This window comes from Ipomoea nil, unplaced genomic scaffold (genome assembly GCF_001879475.1).
Source record: "Ipomoea nil cultivar Tokyo-kokei standard unplaced genomic scaffold, Asagao_1.1 scaffold1286, whole genome shotgun sequence".
NCBI classification, from domain to species: Eukaryota; Viridiplantae; Streptophyta; class Magnoliopsida; order Solanales; family Convolvulaceae; genus Ipomoea; species Ipomoea nil.
In genome coordinates, this window is record NW_017617714.1 from 1,670,309 (window position 1) to 1,695,000 (window position 24,692).

General features: G+C 35.3%; 2 protein-coding genes and 2 long non-coding RNA genes across 6 annotated transcripts in view; 2 read left to right on the forward strand and 2 right to left on the reverse strand.

Moving 5' to 3' along the window:
* Positions 1 to 290: 290 nt before the first annotated feature.
* On the reverse strand, positions 291 to 3,185 carry LOC109184799 (aldehyde dehydrogenase family 7 member B4-like). Of its 3 annotated transcripts, XR_002054878.1 has the most exons (6): positions 3,100 to 3,185; positions 2,757 to 2,875; positions 1,912 to 2,001; positions 1,477 to 1,568; positions 768 to 854; positions 298 to 579 (listed from the first exon to the last, which is right to left on the reverse strand). XR_002054878.1 is itself a non-coding variant. In XM_019334841.1 (3 exons), the coding sequence occupies exons 1-3, from the start codon at positions 1,305 to 1,307 to the stop codon at positions 502 to 504; spliced, it is 300 nt and encodes a 99-aa protein (XP_019190386.1). In that variant the 5' UTR covers positions 1,308 to 1,462; the 3' UTR covers positions 291 to 501. The 3 variants fall into 3 exon arrangements, 1 of the variants encoding a protein (XP_019190386.1); XM_019334841.1 differs by lacking the exons at positions 1,477 to 1,568; positions 1,912 to 2,001; positions 2,757 to 2,875; positions 3,100 to 3,185 and adding an exon at positions 1,173 to 1,462 and having other exon boundaries at positions 291 to 579; XR_002054879.1 differs by lacking the exons at positions 1,477 to 1,568; positions 1,912 to 2,001; positions 2,757 to 2,875; positions 3,100 to 3,185 and adding an exon at positions 1,160 to 1,460.
* Positions 3,186 to 10,974: 7,789 nt separating this feature from the next.
* LOC109184800 lies at positions 10,975 to 14,909 on the forward strand. The gene is made up of 7 exons (XR_002054880.1): positions 10,975 to 11,197; positions 12,337 to 12,442; positions 12,546 to 12,611; positions 13,389 to 13,497; positions 14,198 to 14,284; positions 14,669 to 14,734; positions 14,819 to 14,909. It is a non-coding gene; the product is annotated as an uncharacterized LOC109184800 (long non-coding RNA).
* Positions 12,242 to 24,692, reverse strand: part of LOC109184801 — a 13,720-nt gene continuing 1,269 nt past the window's right edge. The window contains exons 2-3 of the long non-coding RNA XR_002054881.1: positions 16,436 to 16,445; positions 12,242 to 12,498 (exon numbers count right to left, since the gene is read on the reverse strand). This is a non-coding gene — a long non-coding RNA (uncharacterized LOC109184801). The remainder of the gene's footprint in view (positions 12,499 to 16,435; positions 16,446 to 24,692) is intronic.
* The window catches only part of LOC109184796 (transcription factor MYB39-like), a 3,160-nt gene continuing 382 nt past the window's right edge, over positions 21,915 to 24,692 (forward strand). Inside the window, exons 1-3 of the mRNA XM_019334837.1 lie at positions 21,915 to 22,056; positions 22,157 to 22,286; positions 24,316 to 24,692. The exon at positions 24,316 to 24,692 is cut by the window's right edge and continues 382 nt beyond it. Coding sequence (XP_019190382.1) covers positions 21,924 to 22,056; positions 22,157 to 22,286; positions 24,316 to 24,692 — 640 coding nt within the window. The 5' untranslated portion in view covers positions 21,915 to 21,923. The remainder of the gene's footprint in view (positions 22,057 to 22,156; positions 22,287 to 24,315) is intronic.

A 24,692-nucleotide genomic window follows, 5' to 3' on the forward strand; every position in this document is an offset into this window, starting at 1 on the left:
ATTCACACAAAAATTTACAAAACTAATAACAACTAATTAAACCAATCTATTCAACAACAAATTTAAAAAACAAATAACAATTAATTAAACTTCTATTCAAGAACTAATTTAAACCAGTAAACAAATAACAACTAATGAATGCTAAAAGAAAATATATAACTAATCAGTAAGTAGTACCACCACTTGCATTTAAGTATTGCTGATTTAATATGTAATAGCTATTCAAAAAAATGTGATAATCAAAAAGGAAGATCGAAGATGATTATGCACTAGCACATCGGCCCAAGTAGTAAGTAATTTAGAAATGAAAACCATCAATTATTCTTAGAGAAAATGGAATTAACTTGTACATTATTGTTGGCAGGAGAACAAGTCAAGGAACAGTTTCATTGTTGCAGAAGAATAAGACTTTTTTGTTACACCACAGACTTAGTAAAGTAGACATACTTGAACCTCCCCAATTCCTTCAGGTAGTATTTTCCCCATTTCAAGTGAAACAAGTCAGCCAAAGTAGTGAAGTTTTCCTCTAAGTGCATCACCAATCTGCCTAACAATATCACCTCTTTTTGGTGCTGGAATCTGAGACAAAATAGAAACAATCAAGACATTTAGTTTACACTAAAGGAGTCAAGAAGAGATCAAGTACAAAATTAAGATGTTTTTCACACGGTAGGCACACAATTATGTGAGTGACAATACTTTAGGCAGGTGATTTTGACAAAAGTGAAGATAGGGTGACAAGATTGATATCATCGTGATGAATATACCTGCATCCACAGCTTTGCTACTTCGTTACAAGCCTGCATGCCTTCTTCATAATCTTCAATTGAAGCTTCAACAACTTCGTCTATGGTCTGAGTTAATGAACACAAAAATAAAGATAAAAATAAACTATCAGCGCCGCAATCCATAAAAGGAACTTCTCCTTATTAACAAATAATTATCAACCATACTTGTCGAATCAATGAAATTCGGAACAATAAACTTCAAACAAATTAGGAACTCCAAAATTTTTCGTGTAAAAAACACTCCGAAGTTCACTCATAGAACCAAATCATTTATGCAATTTGCCGTTATTGCCAATCTCCATCAATTATTCACTCCATTTTCTCATAATCTCACTGCCTGCTTTTCAAAATCAAAACAAAGAAAACTTAACTAAATGAACTGACATCATTGTTGGCCGGATTTACAGTGGAGACCGTAGGTCCACTAGCCTTCCACGCCCCATTGACGTAGCAGCTGAGGTTTGTAGGGCCGATTCCGATCTCCTTGAGGAACTCATGCTCACGAGTTATAAACCACATTGGCACGAGTTATAAACCACATTAATTCATGTCATCACCAAAAAAAAACATGTATGCTTATATGAGATAGAGATTCTCAACTACCAAGAGTAATAGAGCCAACCACCCCCACAAAAAAAATAAAAATAAATAAACACACACACCAACGATAACATTTTTTTCTTCTTACCATGCGGTTGTGAAGTCACCAAATGCCTAAGTTCTTGATTGTCTCTTCTGTTTCCAGTGGTAAAATAAAGGCTCCAGAACTTTCTCCAGATCCTGAATCTTAACCTTATATCTCTTATTAATTTATGTCAGATTCCATTGAAGACATTGACATGTGTATAATCAATACACAATAGCATGTTAAAGGTGACTAAGCAAAGGGCCAGCATGCAGTGCAATATTCCACCCATCTTTATGGATGATACAAATAAACAAATAGAAATGTATTGTAAGTAAACCAAATGCAATACTCAAAGAACCAAAACTGGAATAATCCCAAATAGAAATATGCAACGGTAAAGATAATTTGAATTTATTGGCAATATATCACACAACAAGTTTAACCACCCTACTAATGGTAAATAACTATGTGTTTACATCATTACCAAAAATGTACCTTAAACTCAAGCTCAATTAAACCCGTGCTATGTTCAGCATAACATCTTCGATTTGCACACCAGAATCTCTGAACCTTCAGTTCTGTAACCTGTTTACTTAAGTTAGTAATGCTGCTATATATATATTAAAACTTATTTCGTTCAGAAATAATATGTATGCACGTGCAAATGAAAGTATAACTTTGCTAGTAGGAGATCCATGAATCCTATGCATTTGCTATCCAATTAATTTCTTTTAGTGTTCTGAAGCCAAGCAATAGTGAATGGCTTTGTTCTAGTGGAATGCATTAAAACTGCAAATGCACACATGTATATATACTAATGTACACAGCTTACATTTCAATAATCAAAATATTTATCAACAAATGCTATATGCACATCTTGTAGAAAATGTTATTGATGCAACTTAAGATACACTATAAGCATATATTGACATCCTCAAGAATAAATATTTATATCAACAAATCAATATGATATATGTATTAAATACACATTTATTTCAAACAAGAGGACATAAACATTTGTGTATACATTTAAATTACTATGTAAATTGCTCCTTATGAAAAAGTTAGCAAAGCCTCACCAGAATGACCAGATAAGAAGAAAAGATGTTCACATACATATTGTTTTTCAAGTTCTTTGTTTCTTAGCTCAACCTTGACTGTATACAATATACTGTGTATACATATCTAAAAAGTCATCTCTAGTTTTCAAGAAAAGAGCAGTTTTGAAAGAAAGGAAATTTGAAATTGATGGCATCCTTAAACTTTATATCTTCATACATTTATAGCAAAATGAGAGCATAACAAAATGCTTCCCCCTACAAAAACACACATAAATTTACCTGTGCATGAACAAATCCACACAAAGCAGAAGTAGTGTATTTTCCATCATCTGACGATCGTAGATGGAAGTCTCCTACTCTGTCAACTCCCCTTGCTCCATATTCCCGAACAAAACAGCCTATAACTCAAAATGGAACTCCATTTGTTCATTTCCACAGTTTACAAATAGTCTCGGAAAATATAAATCTAAAAATTAGGGTTTTGAATTATGAAAATTGGTAACAGACAGTAAAGCACCAGAAAAAAATTTGAAAGCAGTATGCATAATTCGTAGTTCGTAGGAAAAGGGGGCCGAATTGAGACTGAAAATTGAATAAGGTAGTTTTCAATCCGACGACTTACTGTAAGAATCAAGAGTTTAGAGGTAGTGTGAACCGTCTTCTTCCTTGGCTCCTTGCTCGACAAGTGGACAGTTGCCCTCTATCCATATAAAAATAAACTTACCGGTTATTTTTGGAATCGGCAGCTACGGGGTGGTGGAAGTGGCGAGTGAGGCAGCTCCGACGAAGGAAGGGCGGCGACGAGTGTGGCTGAGGCTTTGGCGGTGGCTGTCGGTTGTCATAGTCGGAGAAGGAAGAGCGGCGGCGGAAATGACGGTCTGTTCTGGTCTCAAGCGTCTTCGGAAATGAGAGGGCGAGAGGAAGATTGGATGTCGGTTCTCGTCGTCGGAGATGAGAGGGCAGCGAACGGAGAGGTCGAGAGAGTGAGAGAGAGTGTGAAAGCTTAAGCCAAGCTTCGCAAGAGAGAGAGAAGATCTGTTCTTTTGTTTATATTATTAAAATAATAATAATAATAATAATAATAAGGGTATCCGCGTCACCATTTTAGAGGGTGCCGCGGATTCCCTTGTTATTATATTTTAATAATATAATATTCGCGGCACCTTTTTAAAGGGTGCCGCGGATACACTTATTATTATTTTAATAATATAATATCCGCAACACCCCTTTCTAATTGGTGTCGCGGATTCTCTTATTATTATTTTAATAATATATTTTCTAAGGCACCTTTCCCGATTGGTGACGCGGAAAAATTTACCATATTCATTCCACAACACCTTCTTTGTGAAGGTGTCTTGTAAAGTGAGACTTCTATTCTCAATTTTGTACTAGTGGTTGTTGCAAATCTTATTGATCGTAAATATGAAAACGCAAGCTGATCTGCATGTGTTTTACACAAATTGGAATTGGACAGAATGAACAACAATTATTTGTGGCGTGTCTAAAAACACTAACTTAAAAGCTTAATATTTCCGGTGACAGACCGGCAAGCTTTCGACATGCGACACAGATTAGTAGTAATGCTCAGTCTGTAAATAGGATGGACAAACGAAGAAGAAGAAGAGTGCAAGAAAAATGCTTTGTCCGTTCGTCCTTCTCTGCTCAACTGGAGGAGTATTTATACTATGAGGCTCCAACAAATTCTAGCATGCAAAACCACACGTTCAACTCATTTTGTGGAAAATAGATCTTGAACATGTCATGGTTTCATGAATGGCGGACAAGGAGATGATTGTTTCAGATTTTGATCCTTAAAAATAGGGAGTAATAAAATACGTGTAAAACAAAATCATAGGATGTCAAAAGGACAACTCTAATGCCTCTTTTATTGAATGGTTTTCAACAATTCCCCACCCATTCAAAAAGGAAGGCTTAACAATGGAATGTTTGAGCAACTCAAAGTTGTTAGTGAATGATATATTGAACTAACACGTATTGATATTGAGTAATTTCCTTTCCAAGAGTGATATATATATATATATATATATATATATATATATAAACTCATTGGTTAGAAAAATTTTGAACTCTAACGCACACATCGACTTTACAAATTAAAATCCCGTCATGTCTACCTCAATATAGACGTTTCAAACACGTCAAGTCTATCTCATTATAGACTTCATCTCTGTGAACTCTATATCAACATAGACCACCCATTTCAGGCTACAAAGTGAATTATGGTCATTTATTTCACAGGTTAGGTGTAAGTCTTTCCATGATTCCGTTTGACCACTTTAGTGGTATCCATCATGAATTCCTTACCTCATAGGTTTTAAACCCATCCCCCTTGATGTTTTAAGGATGGTATTTTGGTTTAAACCTTTTGTGAGATGATTTGCAATATTCCTCTCGGACTTCACATATTCCATTGTGATTACCCCGTTAGTAATTAACTGTCGTACAGACTCATATCTGACTCGTATGTGTCTTCTCTTCCCATTGTAGACACTATTTTTTGCAACACAAATAGCATTTTGTGAATCACAATGAATGGGCACTGAGGGTGTTAGACCCACCCCCTCAATGGAATATCTGCCAGCAGGTTTCTTAGCCACTCTGCTTCTTGGCTTGCTAGGTCAAGAGCTATGAACTCTGCTTCCATAATTGACCTAGCTATGCAAGATTGTTTAGTTGATTTCCACGATATGGCTGCTCCGCACATTGTGAATACATATCCACTAGTGGAGCTAACATCCTTGCTGTCATTTACCCAGTTTGCGTCACAAAACCCCTCCAATACTACTGGAAATCCTGTATAGCTAGTCAAGACCCCAATCTTGTGACACCCAAAAAATCCACACTCCAATCCATGAATTAATTGAGTAATTAATTCTAATTCTTTTGAGGAATTTATTTCTAAAATCCTGATTTTTAATACTCAAGGACTAGTATTTGACTAGTCAATCTTTAAGTTGTGTTGTACCTTGTGCTTAGAGACGAGTTCCCTTGTTCCTTACACTTTCTAAGGGTTAGTAAGGGTAGCCTTGTCTTTTCACCAAGAGTTAGTATTGTATCCTAACCTAGAAGACTTCTTCATTTCATTCCTTACAATTCCTAGAAAAATATCTCTACCTTCTCTCTAGAATAGAAGTGTATCTTATTCTCCAAGCCAAGTTGAGACCCTTGTCAAGATTCCAAGTTTTTCTTCCAAGATTCAACCTTTCACCTATTTGGGCATCTAGGAGGGTAAGATCTAAGCTTGTTTAGTCTTTTTGGTTCCATCTTAGTTATCTTTTTCTTAAAGGTAGGATCTTTATGATCTTTTGGTTTGATCTTGAAGTGGGTTTGAGAAGTGAGCCTAGTGGAGAGCTTGTTGTGGTGTAAAGTGAAGTCTTTTGGTCTTCAAGAGGTAACCCATGCTCTACAAAACCTATTTTGCTTACCTATGTGTGATTTCTTGGATTCTACTTGTGTTTTGCTATGAAATGTGAGGGTTTATGCATTTATCTTGTGATATTGCATATCTAGAGCTGGTATTTAGAGTTCCTTTGTTCCATTGCTTGGCATTTTCCTTGGTTCAAGTCATTTTGTTGTGTTTGGTGAGATTTGGCATGTTTTGGACTTGAATTTGTGTTTGGAGAAGAAAATCCCCGAAGGGATTTGTTGTGGAACAGGAATGTTCCCGCGGGCGGAACGGCAGGCGGGGCACCACCCGCCGGACTACCCGTGGGTCCACCCGCGGGTACACGGTGGTGTTTGGTTCGGGATTTGTTCCCCGTGATTCGTTGTCTTGGTATTTGATCTTTTGGCTTCCCGTTGTTCTTTTGTGGAACTATTTGAGTGTCTTCTTGATGTTTCGTAGGTCTAGAACTATATGGTAGGTATCCTTGTAGGACTTTGGTGTCTTGAATCGTGCTAAGTGTTCAACATTGTGTTTCGTTGGAACAAGAGGTGTCTTGTGTGTTCCGCGGAACTATCTTGAGTTTCCCCGTTGTTAAGCATGCTAGTTCGTTGTCTTAATACTAGCGTGTGTGTGGTTTGTACCTTCCGTTTGGTTGATGATAACTTGTGTTATTCATCGTTGTTGTTGGTTGGGCTGTGACCCGTTCCTTGATTGAGTGTGTTTCATACCTTCGTTGCAATCCTTTGATTGATTCCTGTTGAGGTGTGGTGTGTGTGGCTCTACCTGGATTGCACGATTAGTGGTATGGGACACTAGTCACTAATGTATTGCAGTGGTCCTCGTGGTGACCGTGACGTGATTATGGAGTTGTGGCCTGAGTGATGGGTCCACGTGATTGTGGGATAACATGTGTTATCCGGGCATGGGTTGCCGTGATTGGTGGTGGTTCGTTGGTGGTTATAGGTGGGGGACGACAGTCCCGGCGGAATAAGGTTGAACTTGGCTGTACAGGGGATCCTGGAGGTAATGGTTGGAAAGAAGGTACAAGGTTGAGGGTAGCCATAAGGTTGGAACAGGGCATAAGGAAGGCATACCAACTCGCGATGGGTGATTTTGCGAGGGCTTGTAGAGCCGGCGTTGTGTGATCTTCTCTCGTGACGTGTGTAGTCACGGAGGCTTTATCCTTGTGTGTGGTTAACCTTTGTGGTTTGGGATGTGTTCCCGTGTGGTCTTGAGAGTGATGAGTCTTGTGTTGACTGGTGATCTTGGTTTTTGACTTATATATATGTATTCCGTTTTGAAAATGGTTTTTATATCTTATATCTACCTATTTATGATACTTAACGGTATTGGTGGGTTACCAGCATTATTCGCTGACCGGGCGTCGTCCCAATCTTTATCTTTGTATCTTTCAAGTGGTGTTTAGACGAGAGCGATGTCTAGAGCTTGGTAGCTTAGCACCTTTGTGTTTTTGTGGCCTGTGCGCCAATGTTTTTAGACTGTTTTAGATTTTGATGTATTGGGATAGTATTATACACTTGCAGATTGTTGCCTTAGCGTTACCTAGTGTGGTATACGTGGCATAACACCCCTTTTTGGATTTCTTTTATCCAGTTTCCGTTTATCTTCCGCTGTGCTAGTTTTGTTGTTAATCTGCTTGTGTTAGGGCTTCAATTGGGCCTTGTTTTTGGGGGGTGTTACAAATCTATTGTACCTCTGAGGTACTGAAGCAGTCGTTTCAGTGCTTTCCAGTGTGTGTCACTTGGGTTATAGCGACTGAGTTTGTTCAATACAAATGCAATATCAGGTCTAGTCTAATTCATTAGAAACATTATACTTCCAATTATTTTTGCATACTCATCTTGTGATACACTTATCTGCAAACTTTTAGACAATTTGACACTTGGATCATATGGGGTTTTAGCCGGGGTTACATCAAAGCTGTTAAATTTCTTTAATAGTTTTTCTGTATAATGACTTTGTGACAAATGGTAACCATTGTCAATTTTCGTAACTTTCACCCCAAGTATGACATTGCATCGGCTTCACCCAGATCCTTCATATCAAATTTAGCAGACAGTGATCTTTTTGTCTCATTGATAGCATCAATGTCTGAGCTGAAAATTAACATATCATCTACATAGAGACATATGATCACAATTATAAACTCAATCTCTTTAGTATATAAACAAGCATCTGACCTGTTAACAGTATAACCAAGGTCTAAGATGGTTTTATGAAATTTTTCATACCACTGCTTAGGGGGCTTGTTTCAAACCATATAGATTGATGATTCCCACCAAGAATTTGATTGCCGGGTCGTGCTAATTCCATACGAATCAGTACTGAGAAGCATGTGGTCATCACTCCAGCTAGATTTCTTGAGTCTACATACACTACAAGAAAAATGCACATAGACAACACTAGAAAGACAACAGTTTTTAAGAAAAGTGTTGTCTTTTGTATAAAAGACAACAGTTTGGTCCAAAACCGTTGTCTTTGATGCAACACTTTTGTCAAAGACAACGGTTTTTACTTAACCGTTGTTATAAGTGTGTTGTCTTTGTGCATTTTGTGAAAAGACAACACCACAACGACAACGGATTTTTAAAACTGTTATCTATGTGCGTTTTTTTTTTTAAAAAGACAACGGTTTTTTTAACCGTTGTCGTTGGTGTGTTGTCTTTAAGAGCATTAGAATACACAACACTAGAAAGACATCGGTTGTTTAAAACCGTTGTCTTTGTGCGCTCTTTTTTTTTTAAAAAAGACAACGGTTTTATTTAACCGTTGTCGTTGGTGTGTTGTCTTTAAGCGCACTAGAATACACAACGCTACAAAGACAACGGTTTTTTTAAACCGTTGTCTTTGCGCATTATTATTTTTTAAAAGACAACGGTTTTATTTAACTGTTGTCATTTATGTGTTGTCTTTAATAGCACTTGAATACACAACACTACAACGACAACAGTTTTATATAACCGTTGTCGTTGCGCGTTCTTTATTTGTTTAAGACAATAGTTTTATTTAACCGTTGTCTTTGGTATGTTGTCTTTAAGCGTATTTGAACACACAACACTACAAAGACAACAGTTATAAAAAATCGTTGTCTTTGCGCAATATTATTTTATAAAAGACAACGGTTTTATTTAACCGTTGTCATTTATGTGTTGTCTTTAATAGCACTTGAATACACAACACTACAACGACAACGGTTTTATATAACCGTTGTCGTTGCGCGTTCTTTATTTGTTTAAGACAACGGTTTTATTTAACCATTGTCAACCGTTGTCGTTGCGCGTTCTTTATTTGTTTAAGACAACGGTTTTATTTAACCATTGTCTTTGGTATGTTGTCTTTAAGCGTATTTGAATACACAACACTACAAATACAACGGTTATAAAAATCGTTGTCTTTGCACATCATTATTTAATGAGTTGTATAAAGCAAAGATAAGAATGTTAATAACAAGAGTTGAACCTTTAACCTCAAACTTAACAAATAAGGTTTAACCAACTAAGCAACATAAACTCTTGTGTTTAAATGTGCAACATTTAGTATATAACTGGGTTGCTTCTGTGTTGTTTGTGAAAACCAAGACAACAATTTTAGAAAATAATTAAAGGATCCCTTAGGAAGAATAGAACCCAAGACCTCTAACATAATAAACTAAGTTAAACCGACCAAACCAAATCAACACTTATGTACTCAAGTAAACTAATATATATACTTGATATAACCAATTTTCTTATGTGTTGTCTTTGAGACCCAAGACAATGATTGTATAAAATAGGTTAAGGATGCCACCACAAAAGATAGAACCCAAGACCTTTAACATAACAAACAAAGCCAAATCCACCAAACCACACCAACTCTTGTGTACTAAAGTGTTACACCTTATCTTTTAGCTATTATATCCTGAGTGTTAACAAGAATAAAAATGTAATTAAAATTTGTTGTCCAAATATATTGCATAAAAATTTAACAAATAAAGAATACAATTCAAAAGTTAATTTAATAGTTATATTTTCGTTCATATTTAAATATAAAATTATTCACCAAAATTTCAAAGTCAATTCATTAAAGTTTTATTTTCATATTATAATTAAGACCAATCTATGAATTCAAAAAAAAAAAATAAAAATATCAAGTATAAAAAACAATAGATTATATCTATAATATTTTTTTAAAAAAATTTGGGCACCCAAAATTGAGACACGTGGAGAATGAATATGAAAGAGTAGTTGATCGATGCCGTACAGTTAGCTATCACAAATTATGTCGTACATTGATCAAAGTCCACCAACGGCACCGTTACCGTGTCCACACTACAGTGTGGACACGGGTCCATAGCATAACGATTGGTTAGCTATATCCCATTTCTTTTGCCATGATCTTAGCTTTGTAATATAATTGGGCCGCGAGTTGTCGGTAATAAACCTCGGGGTATTAAAGGGCAAATTATGCTGTGCAACTGTTCTATGTTCATAATAGCTGAACAATGCATTGTGAACACGAGTCCAAAACGTACGACGTCGTTTTCACAAAATTATATGTTCATAATTTGATAACTATACAGTTTAGAAATTATGAATCAACAATACAGAAATTATGAATCTGTAGTATAGAAATTATGAATCTACTACATAGAAATTATGAATCTACTGTATTTAAATTATGAATCTACTGTATTTAAATTATGAATCTACGATTTAGAAATTATGAATCTACGCTTTAGAAATTATGAATCTAGAGTAAAGATTTTATGAATCTACAGTATAGAAATCTGTGAATCTCGCGTTCTGTACCTATATACCCGGTACTATTTTAATTGGGTCTAGTGACCCGGGTAATAAAACTAATATTTTCTTACCCTGTTCTATATCTATATTGTCCGGTTTAATTGGGTCTAGCGTTCCGGATGCCGCGAAAAATTTATTATTATTTTATTAGAGAGCGCGAAAAATCAACCCAAAATTTAGCCCTACCCGCCCAAACTTAGAAAATTTTCATTTCGCCCAATTTTATTCCTCGATCAAGAGAGTTCTACCCCCAATATTCCAAAATTTCATTTCGCCGATCAGGAGAGTTCTTCACTGCCATCCCTCTGCCGACGACGACAACCAACAGCCATCGCCTCAGCCTTAGCCACACTCGCCGCCGCCCTTCCTCTCGCCCTCTCATTTCCGAGACCTCCGGCCGCCGCTCTTCCTTCGCCGACGACGACGGCCGACAGCCACAGCCTCAGCCTCAGTCACACTCGCCGCCGCTGCTCTTCCTTCTACAGCTCTCTGTTAAGTGCACAGGCCTCATTGTAAGTCTAATCTTGCTTGTCTTTCTATTTTTTTTTCATTCCAGTCTAATCTTCCTTCTATACAGCTCTGTTATATGCATGCTATTTAGGTTTCACTCTTTGTGGTTAAAGAAAAGGTCTCAATTTCTTTAAAAGATTCGTTTGTGTGAATTGTTGTTGCTTTGATTTGCTTTTGAATTTTGCATTTGGATAAAATCTGGGCTAGTCTCATATTGTTTTAATCTGCTTTAATTTTTAAGGTTTTGCTTCTGTTTTTGCAATGATGAACAAGATTAATTCATATTTCTTAAGCAAATTTATTATATGTGTGTTAAAAGATCTTCTATTATGTGATGTTAATTAGGCTGCATTGATTGTATGGAAATTGTTATGTTGTGGAACCGTATCCACCTTGCAAGGTGGGCATGGTTCCACAGCATAATTTGCCGAGATGATAGGAAAAGGGATTCCCCCGAATACCATCACTTATGCTCCCTTAATTAATGGTGTCTGTCTGGATAATAGGATTGTGGAGGCTGTAGAACTATTTAGAAAGTTGGTGAGGGAGAATGTGTGCAAAATTAATCAAGTTATGTGGCATTCTTATAACTGGGCTTTGCAACATGGGTCAACAAGCTTGTTGGATATGATACTATTCTGATTAATAGTTTGTTGAGTTCTCCGGGTCAATGTATTAAGTAGTTCTCTATATCTCATTTTACAGTTATTGCATACAGGACAAAATATGACGCAGCTTTTTGTGCTTTCCTCTTCAAACCTTGTGTTCTCCTTTCGTTGTACCCTAGAATAGTCACATCATTACATATGCAACAGGTTGACATGCATTATTCTGAATGCACATTTTATTTTTATTTCTGTAGTGCAATTCCTTAACACTTCTTTATGGTCCCTTTTCTGCAGTTTTGCCTCAGGCTTTCACAATTTCTGACATGCATTACTAGCCATTACTTATTTGGTTTTATGATTTTGCTTGGGAATTAGTGTTCCTATTAAAATGAGCCACATCTCATGCTCATTTTGAATTTGATTTTTTTTTTTTAAAAAAAAAGTACTTATTATGAAGAGTATATGGTATATGTTGCATATGGTTCATATTGTTTTTTCCATGATTCTGATGGTTATTTGGAACTTGCATGCAGGCTATCTTTATAATCACCAAACAAAGGAGTTCTTTAATCTTACTTATGCACATGAGTAACTTGAAAGAGATGGTTTGTTACTTGAAAGAGAACTTCAAGTTCTGAGGTAAATAAACAAGCTAAGTTCTGAGGATTCTCACTACCAAACCAATCATTGCATGTCTAGTATTATGCTTTCCTTACTTAGTGAAACACTTTGCATGTTTAAGGAAAAGTTGAAATGGATACACGAATGGGAGCTGCTCCTGCACCAAATCAAGTTCTGGTGAGTTCAGGTAATTGCATTTTCTTGATATTCAACTTAGTTTAATCATGCATATAGTGGAGTCTTGTTGATACGTTCGTTTCTTGTGCTTTAGTGAAATTATGCCTCGGATTAAAGATTTAAAGCTAAAAAAAATAGCTTTCTCCTTCTTTCTTTACTTGAGTTTCAAGTTCAATGTTGGAAAAGTTGTAAACCTTTAGTTCTAATAAAATGCTCTAAATGTTATTCTGTGGTGAGGGAGTCTACATTATATTAGTATTTGAATCCTTGTTGTGCTTGCATCATTTGAAAATTTATGAGTCTGTGAGTGGAACACAAGTCATATGAGTGTTTGTAGGGAAGTTTGTCATTGTCTTGGAATGGTAGTCTATAGCAGGCACTCATATATACAGCCATACAGGATGAGCTCATACCTCCTATGAGGTTGTTGTCATGGAAATTGTCACTGCAAAGATGGACATTCATAATGGGTGTCCAAATCTGCATTCAATATAAATAGGACACAAGCTGATTGAATGATTTAGTGGTGATGCAGTTGTACATTATATGCCTTGTAAAATGAACTGTTTGATTTTTCCTCATGTCCACTTAATTGCTGGTGGATGAATAATTTTGATATGAAGTTACAGCATTCCCATATGTTAGCTTGGATTGAGATAAATGAACTATTTCTAGAGAAGTATTTTCTAGATTTAGTTAGCTTTCCCAGAAGGTGGACCATAATATCAAACAAATTGTCAGATGCTTTGTTGAAGTATTCAGATGCTTTCTATTCTACAAACTGCAGGCGCTCATTTCTAGAGCAGAAGTTGGCAAGCTTAGATTTGCCAAAGTAGGAGCAAAAGGTTCTTCTCAAGGACTTGGAACGTAAAGAGACAGAATATATACGTTTCCAAGTATGTTTAGATTATCTTTTTAGATTTAAATATATTATGCACCTATAAGTTCAATAAATAAATTTTTTTTTTAGCCATTAGCATTATATTTCTTGCAAAAATGGTTGCTAAAGTACATATAAACAACACTCAACTTTACATATTAAAAAACATGTTTACCTCGTAGATATACTTTTCCCAACCAACCCTTATTTCTTCACTATGTAAAGTTGATTGTTGTGTATTTATGTTTTTGATCAACTATAATTGATCCTTAACTTTATCATCAGTTCTCAAACTTTTCCCTTTGAATTACCTAATTTTCAGTTTTGTGTTCCTATTTGAGGCTATACTTTGCAATTCATTAGGCTCTTGAACCTTTCACCATTGGCTCTTGGACCATTTTAATCATTTGGAAATTTCACCAAGGGCTTTATATACAAGGCTGCTTGACAACTGCTCTTCTGGCAAGTCTGATTTTGTATGGCAAATTTGTGTTTCTTTAAATGTTCTTCTCTTCTTTTGTGAAACCACCCTCATCCTCTTAATCTTTAAAGTGATCAAACTCCTTAATGAACTAGTAAAGGCTTGTCCCATATTAGAGAAATATTGTAAGCTCTAATAGTCTAATTACCTCATCTTACCATAGCTGGTTTTCCATACGGATATGATGAATTCAATGTTTCCCAGGCTAACTTTTTTGAAAGTTCTGTTGATACAGATTGTTATTGCATTTCCTTATCGGAGGAATGGCGAAATTGTAAGCTGCAAATACCGGGATATAAACAAAAGAAAAAGATTTTGGCAGGTGCTTGTCAATACCATTTCTTTAGCTAAGAAACACATTGATTTTAAAGCTTGATATAGTGCTACAGTTTATTTTCTAAACTCCACTAGCTGCATTCACACATTATTCATATTATGATTATTATCCACATTTATTGATTCAACCCTTATTGTGTCTTATCTATAAGGCTAACCTCTTCACCTTTGAGTTGGGGAAATTCCCTCTTAATTCTTAAATGATAAAAAGTGGTGACTACTATTCAGATTTTTCATTTTAAGATTTTCTTCTATTTATTGTTCTTGATGCTTTTGATTCTAAACTATGAATATCATTTGCTTTTTATTTTGTTTTTTGGCACAGTGTTACGTTACTAATCTCTTATTGTTGTGCCATTGTTACTTTTAGGAAAGTGACACTGAAAGGATATTGTATGGATTGGATGATATAACGGGAGCAAGTGATATAATTAGTGTAATCTCAAGTCTCTTAAATTTTCCTCTTTATAGAAGCACTTTAGGATTGTGCTCTTTATAAATGCCTACTCTTTTATTGCAGATTGAGGGTGACAAAGCAATTATTGATCTGGTGCGTTCTGAATGGGCCGATATTCTATGAAGTTATTAGAGTAGGTATGATTTGATCATTAGAACGTTGTGATCATTTAGACTTGGTTCGTGGAATTGTTTTTTGTAGTATTATGACTTGGATGATATATGATTCGATTAGAATTGGTCATGGAAGTATTTAGACTTGTTATTTTGAACCTTAGCTTGTGCAAAATTATGTAACTACACTTGGCCATGGTGAATGGATAAATTGATTTTTTATATGATTAAAATTTAAGCAGGTTAAAAACGGTTAAAAACCGTTGTCTATTTTACAATAGACAACAGTTTGAAACTGTTGTCTTTTGTACAATAGACAACAGTTGAAACTGTTGTATTTTCTACAAAACACAACAGTTTATGGGCGTGACTTTTAACAACAGCGATTTCAACAACACACAATAGACAACAGTTAAAAACCGTTGTCTATGTGCATCACTTTTAACAACATCGGTTTCAACAACATTGAATAGACAACGGGTCAAAAACCGTTGTCGTTGGTAGAAAAGACAACGGTTAATAACCGTTGTCTATGTGCGTGACTTTTAACAACACCGATTTCAACAACACTTAATAGACAACGGTTAAAAAACCGTTGTCGTTGGTAGAAAAGACAACGGTTAATAACCGTTGTCTATGTGCGTGACTTTTAACAACACCGGTTTCAACAACACTTAATAGACAACGGTTAAAAAACCGTTGTCGTTGGTAGAAAAGACAACGGTTAATAACCGTTGTCTATGTGCGTGACTTTTAACAACACCGGTTTCAACAACACTTAATAGACAACGGTTAAAAAACCGTTGTCGTTTCTAGAAAAGACAACGGTTATTAACCGTTGTCTATGTGCGTGACTTACAACAACACCGGCTTCAACAACACTTAATAGACAGCGGTTAAAAAACCGTTGTTGTTTCTAGAAAAGACAACGGTTAAAAAACCGTTGTCTATGCGCGGGACTTACAACAACACCGGCTTCAACAACAGAAATTATACCCCTACGACAACGGTTATTAACCGTTGTTTATGTGCATTTTTCTTGTAGTGATACCTTATCTTCTTGTCCAGACTCAGCACACCTAGGAGTTTGTTCCATGTAGATTTCTTCTTCCAAATCACCATTAAGGAATGTTGTTTTCACGTCCATTTGGTGGACTATCAACCTATGTGAAGACGCTAATGCAAACAAAACACGTATAGTTGCAATTTTGGTTACTGATGAATATGTATAAAAATAGTCTTCACCAAATTTGTGTGTGTAGCCTTTAGCTACAAGCCCGGGTTTGAACCTTTCAATAAACCTATTTGGTCTTAATTTTCTTTTGAAAATCCATTTGCAACCAATTGATTTACACCCCTTAGGGAGACTTACCAATTCCCAAGTATGATTTGACTTGATAGAGTCCAACTCACTTTTAATAGCTTCTTTCCACAGGGTACAGTCAACAGAGCGCATATCATCTTCGTAAGTTTTTTGGCTCTTCTTCTAGTACCAATTGACATACATATTAATCACATATTTCATTCATATCTTTCAGTTCTGTTACAAATGTTATGAAATCATAACCAATGTTTTTCTCAACTCTAGCTCTTTTACTCCTCTTAAGTTCATCAAGACCATTTGTAATAGGAACTGAAGGAATATTGTATGTCCATTCCAATCAAAATCACCAACAGATAAATAATGAGAATCTTTTAATGGAAATACATGTTCAAAGAAAACAACATCTCTAGATTCACATAATCAACGATTTTCTAAACACATAAATATGTATGCAACACAATTTTCAACATATCTAACAAATATGACATCTAATGTTTTAGGTCCCAAGTTGGGCCTTTTGAAGGATGAAAGTCCCACATTTGCCAAACACCCCCACACTTTAAAGTATTTCAGGTTAGGGGCATGCCCCTTCCATAGTTCATAGGGGGTTTTATCAAACCCTTTATGGGGTACTCTATTCAGGATGTGATTTGCTGTTAAGACAACTTCCCCCCATAATGAATCTGGGGCACCTGAACTAATAAGCATGACATTAATCATCTCTTTGAGTGTTCTATTTTCCTCTCAGCTATGCCATTTTGTTAGGGAGTATAGGGAGCAGTCACTTCATGAACAATACCAGAACTTTCACATAGATTCTTGAGACAAGTTGATTCATATTCAGCTCCCCTATTAGAATGAAGCCTTTTCATCTTTTTATCTAGTTGATTTTCCACTTCTGATTTAAAGATCAAGAATTTTTGTTCAGCTTCGTCTTTTGATCACAATAAATAAAGTTTTGTAAACCGTGAAAAATCATCAATGAAAGTAATGTAATAAGAAACATCATTCGTATTATCATTGTTTGGGCCACGCCAATTTGGGATAAAATCATAAATAGTCAGAGGAGGACCTCAGTGGCAGGGGGAGGTCTAATTATAGTAACATCTAACACAAAGAGTCCCCCGCGCAGATATCCATTCCCAAGAAATTTCCCTCGACAAGTCAGAACTAGACGGTCAAACTCAGACACCATCTTAATCCCAGCCCTATTCAGTAAGGCTCCGGAAATTAAGTTTCTATAGAGAGAAGGGACGTATAACACATTTTGCAACAATAATTGTTTCCCAGAATATAACATAAGTTCTATTTTTACTCTACCACTTACCTGTGAAACGCTGGAATTCCCCATGAACACTTGTTTTCCTTCAGTGATAGGCTTGAACTCCTTGAACATATCCTTTTTGTTGCAAAAGTGGCGAGATCATCCTGTGTCTACAACCCTCTCTTCTGGATGTCTAACAATGTTGCCCTCAGTTATTACGGCTGCAATTACCTCAGTGTTCTTCGTGTTTTCCAGTGGGTGAGCGTGGTTCTTAGGCCATTATATTCATTGTTTGATTTTTGCGTGTTCTAATTGATGAACCCTTTGTGGTGATAGCATTGGGCTACACGGTGGCCTTGTTTCCCGCGAACGAAGCATCCACCACCTTTTCCGTTTTTCTGAATTTTGCCATTCATGAAGCGATTATTGTTGTTGTTTTTTGGAGCTCCTTTTATGGTTATTATTATGATCACCAGCCTTTGGCCTGTTAAAGATGACACTTGTTTCAACAACGTTAGCTTTTACATTATCAGGAGTAGCAGACCTGTGCGTGAGGCGATTTTCTTCTTCTATGTTCAGGCTATTGACCAGCTACTGTAGTGTGTAATCTCGCCTTTCATGCTTCATTTTATTCTTGAAGTCCAACTAGGACTCATGCAGTTTCTCAATGAGGGCATCAGACAAGAAAACATCGTTCACCTAGGTTCCTTTATCCAACATATCTGCAACAAAATTTTAATACTCATGTACCTGTTTAACTACAGAGAGTCAGTCATTTTGAAGTGCAACCAGCGCCCCACTGCGTATTTCCTCCTTCCAGCGTCGTCAGTTCCATATTTTTGTTGCAGTAAGTCTCAAATGGTTTTGGCAGAGTTATGCTTCGAAAATATATCGAATAAGGTGCTAGTCATTCGCTGCAAAATTGATGCTCGTGCATTCTTGTTATCTCTTCCATATTTGGTGCAAGCTTCTTGGGTTATAGTTGTGGCTTGCTGTAGGCGTTTTTGGGTTTAGCGTGGCGTGCAGAATGGTAACATGCGTTTCTGGCTGTGTAGGTTGCGCATCAGTCTGATCAAAAATTACCTAGAAGATGACGTAGTCCAGGTCCTGCGCCTCAAGAAGCATCATCACTTTTGCATACCACCTTCGGTAGTTGAGACCACCAGTTAGAGGTTCAACTGCGTTGAGGTCGACGACATTCTTGGCAACTGATATTGACATCGTGTATGAAGCAGAAAAAGAGAAATAGAAAGTATTAAGTGTTAACTATTGGTGTAAATCTGCTTCTTGGTAAATACAAAGATGAACAACGAAGCTGGATTGAGAACAAAGACTGTTGTTGCAAATCTTCTTGTTCGTAAATATGAAGACGCAAGCTGATCTGCAGGTGTTTTACACGAATTAGAATTGGACAGAATGAAGAACAATGATCTGTAGCGTGTCTAAAAACACTACCTTAAAAGCTTAATATTTCAGGTGACGGATCGACAAGCTTCTGACAAGCGACACAAATTGGTAGTAATTAATGCTCAGACTGTAAATAGGATGGACAAACGAAGAAGAAGAGTGCAAGAAAAATGTGCTGTTCGTTCGTCCTTCTCTGCTCAACTGGTGGAGTATTTATACTTTAAGGCTCCAACAAATCCCCGCATGCAAAACCACACGTTCAACTCATTTTGTGGAAAAAAGATCTTGAACATGTCATGGTTTCATGAATGGCGGACAAGGAGATGATTGTTTCAGATTTTGATCCTTAAAAATAGGGAGTAATAAAATAATTGTAAAACAAAATCATAGGATGTCAAAAGAACAAGTATAAAGTCTCCTTTATTGAATGGTTTTCAATAGGTATTTTATATATATATATAGAGAGACGAGTTCAGGTGCGGCGACCCCTTCCTGTGCGGTCGTGCTATGATTTTCAGAATACACCAATAGTTAAGCAAGATATACACTATCAACGTCAAGAAATGCACCACAAAAAATACACACAAATACGCATCACCAACAACACACCATTAGGTATTACTAAAAGCACCACACAGTGCTCGGAATACACCATTTGTGGTAGGGAGGTATATGGTGTATTTTTTGGGTGTGTTGTGTATTTTTGCATTTCATTGTGGTGTGTTTCCGTTACACTGTTGGTGTCTTTCGTTAACATTGGTGTATTCTGAAAACCGCCGCACGGGAGGGCCTCGCCGCATTTGAACTTTTTCCTATATATATATATATATATATATATATATATATATATATATATATATATATATATATATATATATATATATATATATAGACCCGACCCGTCTCACAAATACGGATCCATGCCTGAGATGGTACGGTATCCTAGGAGGGTCGAACTCAAAATTAAAAATTATATTTTAATTACGTGTAAAAGTTGCAAAAGAGGGAAAATAATACTCCAATAATTTATTAGCGAATATTGTCAACAACTCAAACCCTAACCAATTCTGATGAGCGTTTTAACCTACTTGATCTCTTAAATATTCCCACCCACTCTTACCTTCGAAATGGATTGATATCCACTCCAGTACTGTATTTCATTTCCTGATTAAAATATAATTTAATTAAATGATAAATGTACACAATAATTTACAAATCTCAGAACACTAATAATATTTAGCGATAGCAAATTACAGTACTCGTTGTTTTTTTTTTTCCAGATATAAAGAGATACAACAAAAAATAATTACGGTTCTCGATCAGTTAGGGTGTTTGGCAAATAGCTATTAGCGGATTGATTTAGCTGATAATTATTAGCAGATTGGATTAGCGGGTTTGGCAAGTTGATAGCATTATCTGATTGTAGAAAGATGTTTGGTAAATTAGTTGTTAGCTGATAATTGATTACATGCAAAATAACCTTTAAGATCATTTTCAAGTGGTCGAAAATTTCATAATTTCCAGTAGTGAGTATCGATATATTATGTTATTTTAACTTATAATAATAATAATAATAATAATAACAATAATAATAATAATAATAATACCTTTCAATAATAATAGTAATAATAATAATAATATTATTATTATTATTATTATTATTATTATTATTATAGAATTTATATATATAAAAATAAACATATGTTCACGGGAAGCCTGTGAACATTAATCAGTAATAAGATATCTCGTTGCTTATTACCTTCATGGTACTAGGCAACAAGCTTATGAGCCTCGTTAATGGGCTCAAGTACGCAGTTGCCTAGTACTGTGAAGAGACAATGAGAGTAACGAGATTGGTAAACGAGACTACTAAGCTCGTCTACGCAGTCTCATTCTTTTTAAAATTATTTGGGGTGGTTTATAGAAAATAATTTATTTTCTTAAAAAGCTGATAAAAAAAGCTGATTTCAGCAGTTTTAAAAATTTTAACCTTTTGAAGCAATAAACAGTTATAAAAAGCTGCTAAGTACATTGTGTTCAGATGGCATGTAATGACTCTCCCATATGAAAGGTTATGAGATCGAGCCTTAGTGAAGGTGGTGTTGACTCTTTGTGCAACCTTTAATAGGTTGAAAAAGTAATATGGAATGTCATGATACTGTATACAGTTATTGACGATTTAACTTGATCAAAAAACCAATAATTGATAAGCTGTGTTATTATCAGGCAGGGACTCTGAATCCTAGACCCAAACTACACTTAACAAATGTGTAAAGAGGAACAAAAAACACTCCTAAGGTGAAAATTTTTCATACTACAAATGGTTTCAAATAACCTCCCAAAAAAACAAAAATGAAAATGTGGGTCACAGAAAAGACTAAAATACTCTACATGATAATTTTTATTCTTGATAACCCCAACCTTGGGGTATTTGATTCATATTAATATGTTGAGAAATATCACATCACCTAATAAAATATTATGTTTGTATTTGAATTGGTTCTTTGAGGATATGAAATAAGATTCTCCACTTCACTCTGTTTGAGACATTTGATAAGTGAATTACTAATTCTACTATAAAATCGCAAAGAACAACTCCTATTTAATTTATATGTATGTATGTACTATGCATGCTAAAATAATTATAGACCAAATCCTCCATTGAGTTTGAGTTAAACTTACAAATCACCACAACCCGGTAATGGAGATACTAGATAATATACGAAAAACGATTCTCCGAAGAGATACTGGGAGAAAATACATACATAACCATTAAACATATAAGCTCTATATATATATATATATATATATATATATGAATGAAAAATAGTACTCCAAAAAAGGTCATTGTCAATAGTGTATAATTGAAGTCATACAATAATTAAGTAGGGACAAAACATAGGGAGACTATGTCAAATCAATTTTATGTAAAAATAATAATAATTAATACTAGAAGACAAGAGAAAATAGGAGCAGAAGGTTTGTATAAATACTATGGTTTGGCTTCATTATATTAAGACATCATATCATAGGTATTAGCTAGCTAGGCAGAAATATAGGATGGGAAGGGCCCCGTGCTGTGACGAAAATGGCCTCAAGAAAGGGCCATGGACACCTGAAGAAGACAAAAAGCTTTCTGATTACATTGAGAAACATGGCCATGGCAGTTGGAGAGCCCTTCCAAAACTTGCTGGTAATATAATTGTATTCACAAAAATTGTATTATTTCAGTCAAAACATTATTTCTATCATATATAGATGATAATCTTGGTAACTCTTCATTTTTCTTTCAGGTTTGAATAGATGTGGGAAGAGCTGTAGGTTAAGATGGACTAATTATTTGAGGCCAGATATCAAGAGAGGCAAAATTTCTCAAGAAGAAGAGCACACAATTCTTCATCTCCATTCCATCCTAGGGAACAAGTAAGAACATTATCCTAAATATAAATTGAGTGAATTCCATTTTTGGTCCTACTGTTATAGGGGCATTTCCAATTTTAGTCCACCTTAATTTTTTTTGCCACTTTATAACCACTATTATTGAATGTGTTCCACTTTTAGTCCCACCGTTAGTATTTCCATCAAGAGGCCGTGTAATCTAGGGGTATTTTGACCTTTCTTCTCATCCAGGACTATGTTTGACTAAAGAAATGAGAACATTAAACCTAAAACCTAAGGGGTCGTTTACTTCATTTCTCTGTTTTTCCATTTCCATTTTTCCATTTCTCCATTTTTCCAGTTTTCTATCTCCATTTCTCTAATTTTCCATTTCTCCAATTTTCTAATTTTCATTCCCTATTTCCAATTTTTCATTTCTATAATAATAATAATAATAATAATAATAATAATAATAATAATAATAATAATAATAATAATAATAATAATAAATGAAATGGAAAAAAGAGGAAGATGTGGGGGGGGGGGGGAATAATAATAATAATAATAATAATAATAATAATAATAATAATAATAATAATAATAATAATAAGAAAGAAAGAAGGACGAAATGAAAAAAAAAAAAAAAAAAAAAAAAAAAAAAAAAAAAAAAAAGAGAAATAAATGAAATGGAAAAAAGAGGAAGACGTGGGGGGTGGGGGTGGGGGGAAATAATAATAATAATAATAATAATAATAAGAAGAAGAAAGAAAGAAGACCGAAATGAAAAAAAAAAAAAAAGAGGAAGACGTAGTAGCCACGTAGGGGAAAAGAAAGGGAAGAACAAAACATCGTGCACTGTTCACGCGATTTACTGTTCACCCGTGTCCACTCCTCCATTTGGAGAAAGCTTTTTATCTATTCTCCAAATTTGTATTAAAAGAGGAAGAATGGAGATAGAGATTGAATTTGGAAGAAGAAATTTAGTAAACAACTTCTCCAATTTTCCATTTCTCCACTTCTCAATTTCTCCATTTTTTGGAAAATCCTCCATTTTTCCAAGTTAGTAAACGACCCCTAAGAAACCTCGCCGGCCCATGTTGGAACGAACGAAACGATGTAGCTTTGGCTTCCCATTCTCGTTGTTCGAAGAGCCATCTTCGAATATCGGAGGAGGAGAACGGAGCGCCTGGATTAAAAGAGAAGAGACAAACATAAAAAGACCAAAATACCTTTTGATTATACGGCCTCTTGACGAAAATATTAACGGTGGACGAAAAGTGGAACACATTCAATAACAGTGGTTGTAAAATGGCAAAAAAATTTAAATGGACTGAAATTGGAAACGTCCCTATAACAGTAGGACCAAAAATGGAATTCACTCATATAAATTTATTGATCTCATATTTTTGAGTCATACTTATGCGAGGATCCGTGAGACGGGTTGAATCTATATATGATACTTATTACAGAAAGTTTAATACCAATTAATATGATCGAAATAAATAAACTATGTTACTTAAATTTAAACTCATTTCGAATTAAAAATAAATTGTTACTTATAATAGATATTGTAATACTTATATGTGAAATTGTTATACAATTTATGATAAAATCGGTTGTTACTTATGATAAATATTATATAATATTTATAATTGAAACGGTGATACTTACACACCTAATCGTCTACCATCTGAATGGTCTCGATCATAGACAATTAAGGAGATCTGTAAGATTATTTCACACAAGTTTTTGCCCAAATTTTTTAATTCCAAGTGGTGATTTTAAACTTTTATGAGTGACTCTCTTGTGAGACTGCCTCACGGATCCTTATCCATGAGACGGGTAATAAAGTGTTTGTTACTTTTAAGAGAAATTGTAATACTTTCTTCAAGCATTCAAAAAAAAAAGTAATACTTTCTTCAAAAGTATTATACTTTCTCAAGTAACAAAACACTTTAATTAATTTATTATTAGTATTATTAAAATTTTCAACTTGATACGACCTGTTTCACGGACAAAAATCTGAGAGTGTCAGATCTCACATTAGTTTTTGCCAACTTTTATGTATATATAGGTGGTCAACGATCGCAACACACTTACCAGGAAGGACAGACAACGAAATCAAGAATTTCTGGAACACACACTTGAAGAAGAAGCTGATCCAAATGGGATATGATCCAATGACTCACAGGCCAAGAACTGATGACCTATTTTCAAACTTGCCAAATCTCTTAGCCCTAGCCACTTTACTCCAACCCCACAAACTAGAAGAAGCCCAAGCTGCTGCACACAACATTATGGCCACCAAAATTCAATACTTACAAATGCTCTTTCAATCATCACCACCACTACCAATGACCACAACCACCTCGTCATCATCGTACGACAACAATGGAGATTTCTGGGATTTTAATCTACCAAACCTTTCCAATAAAGAAACAGATAATAACC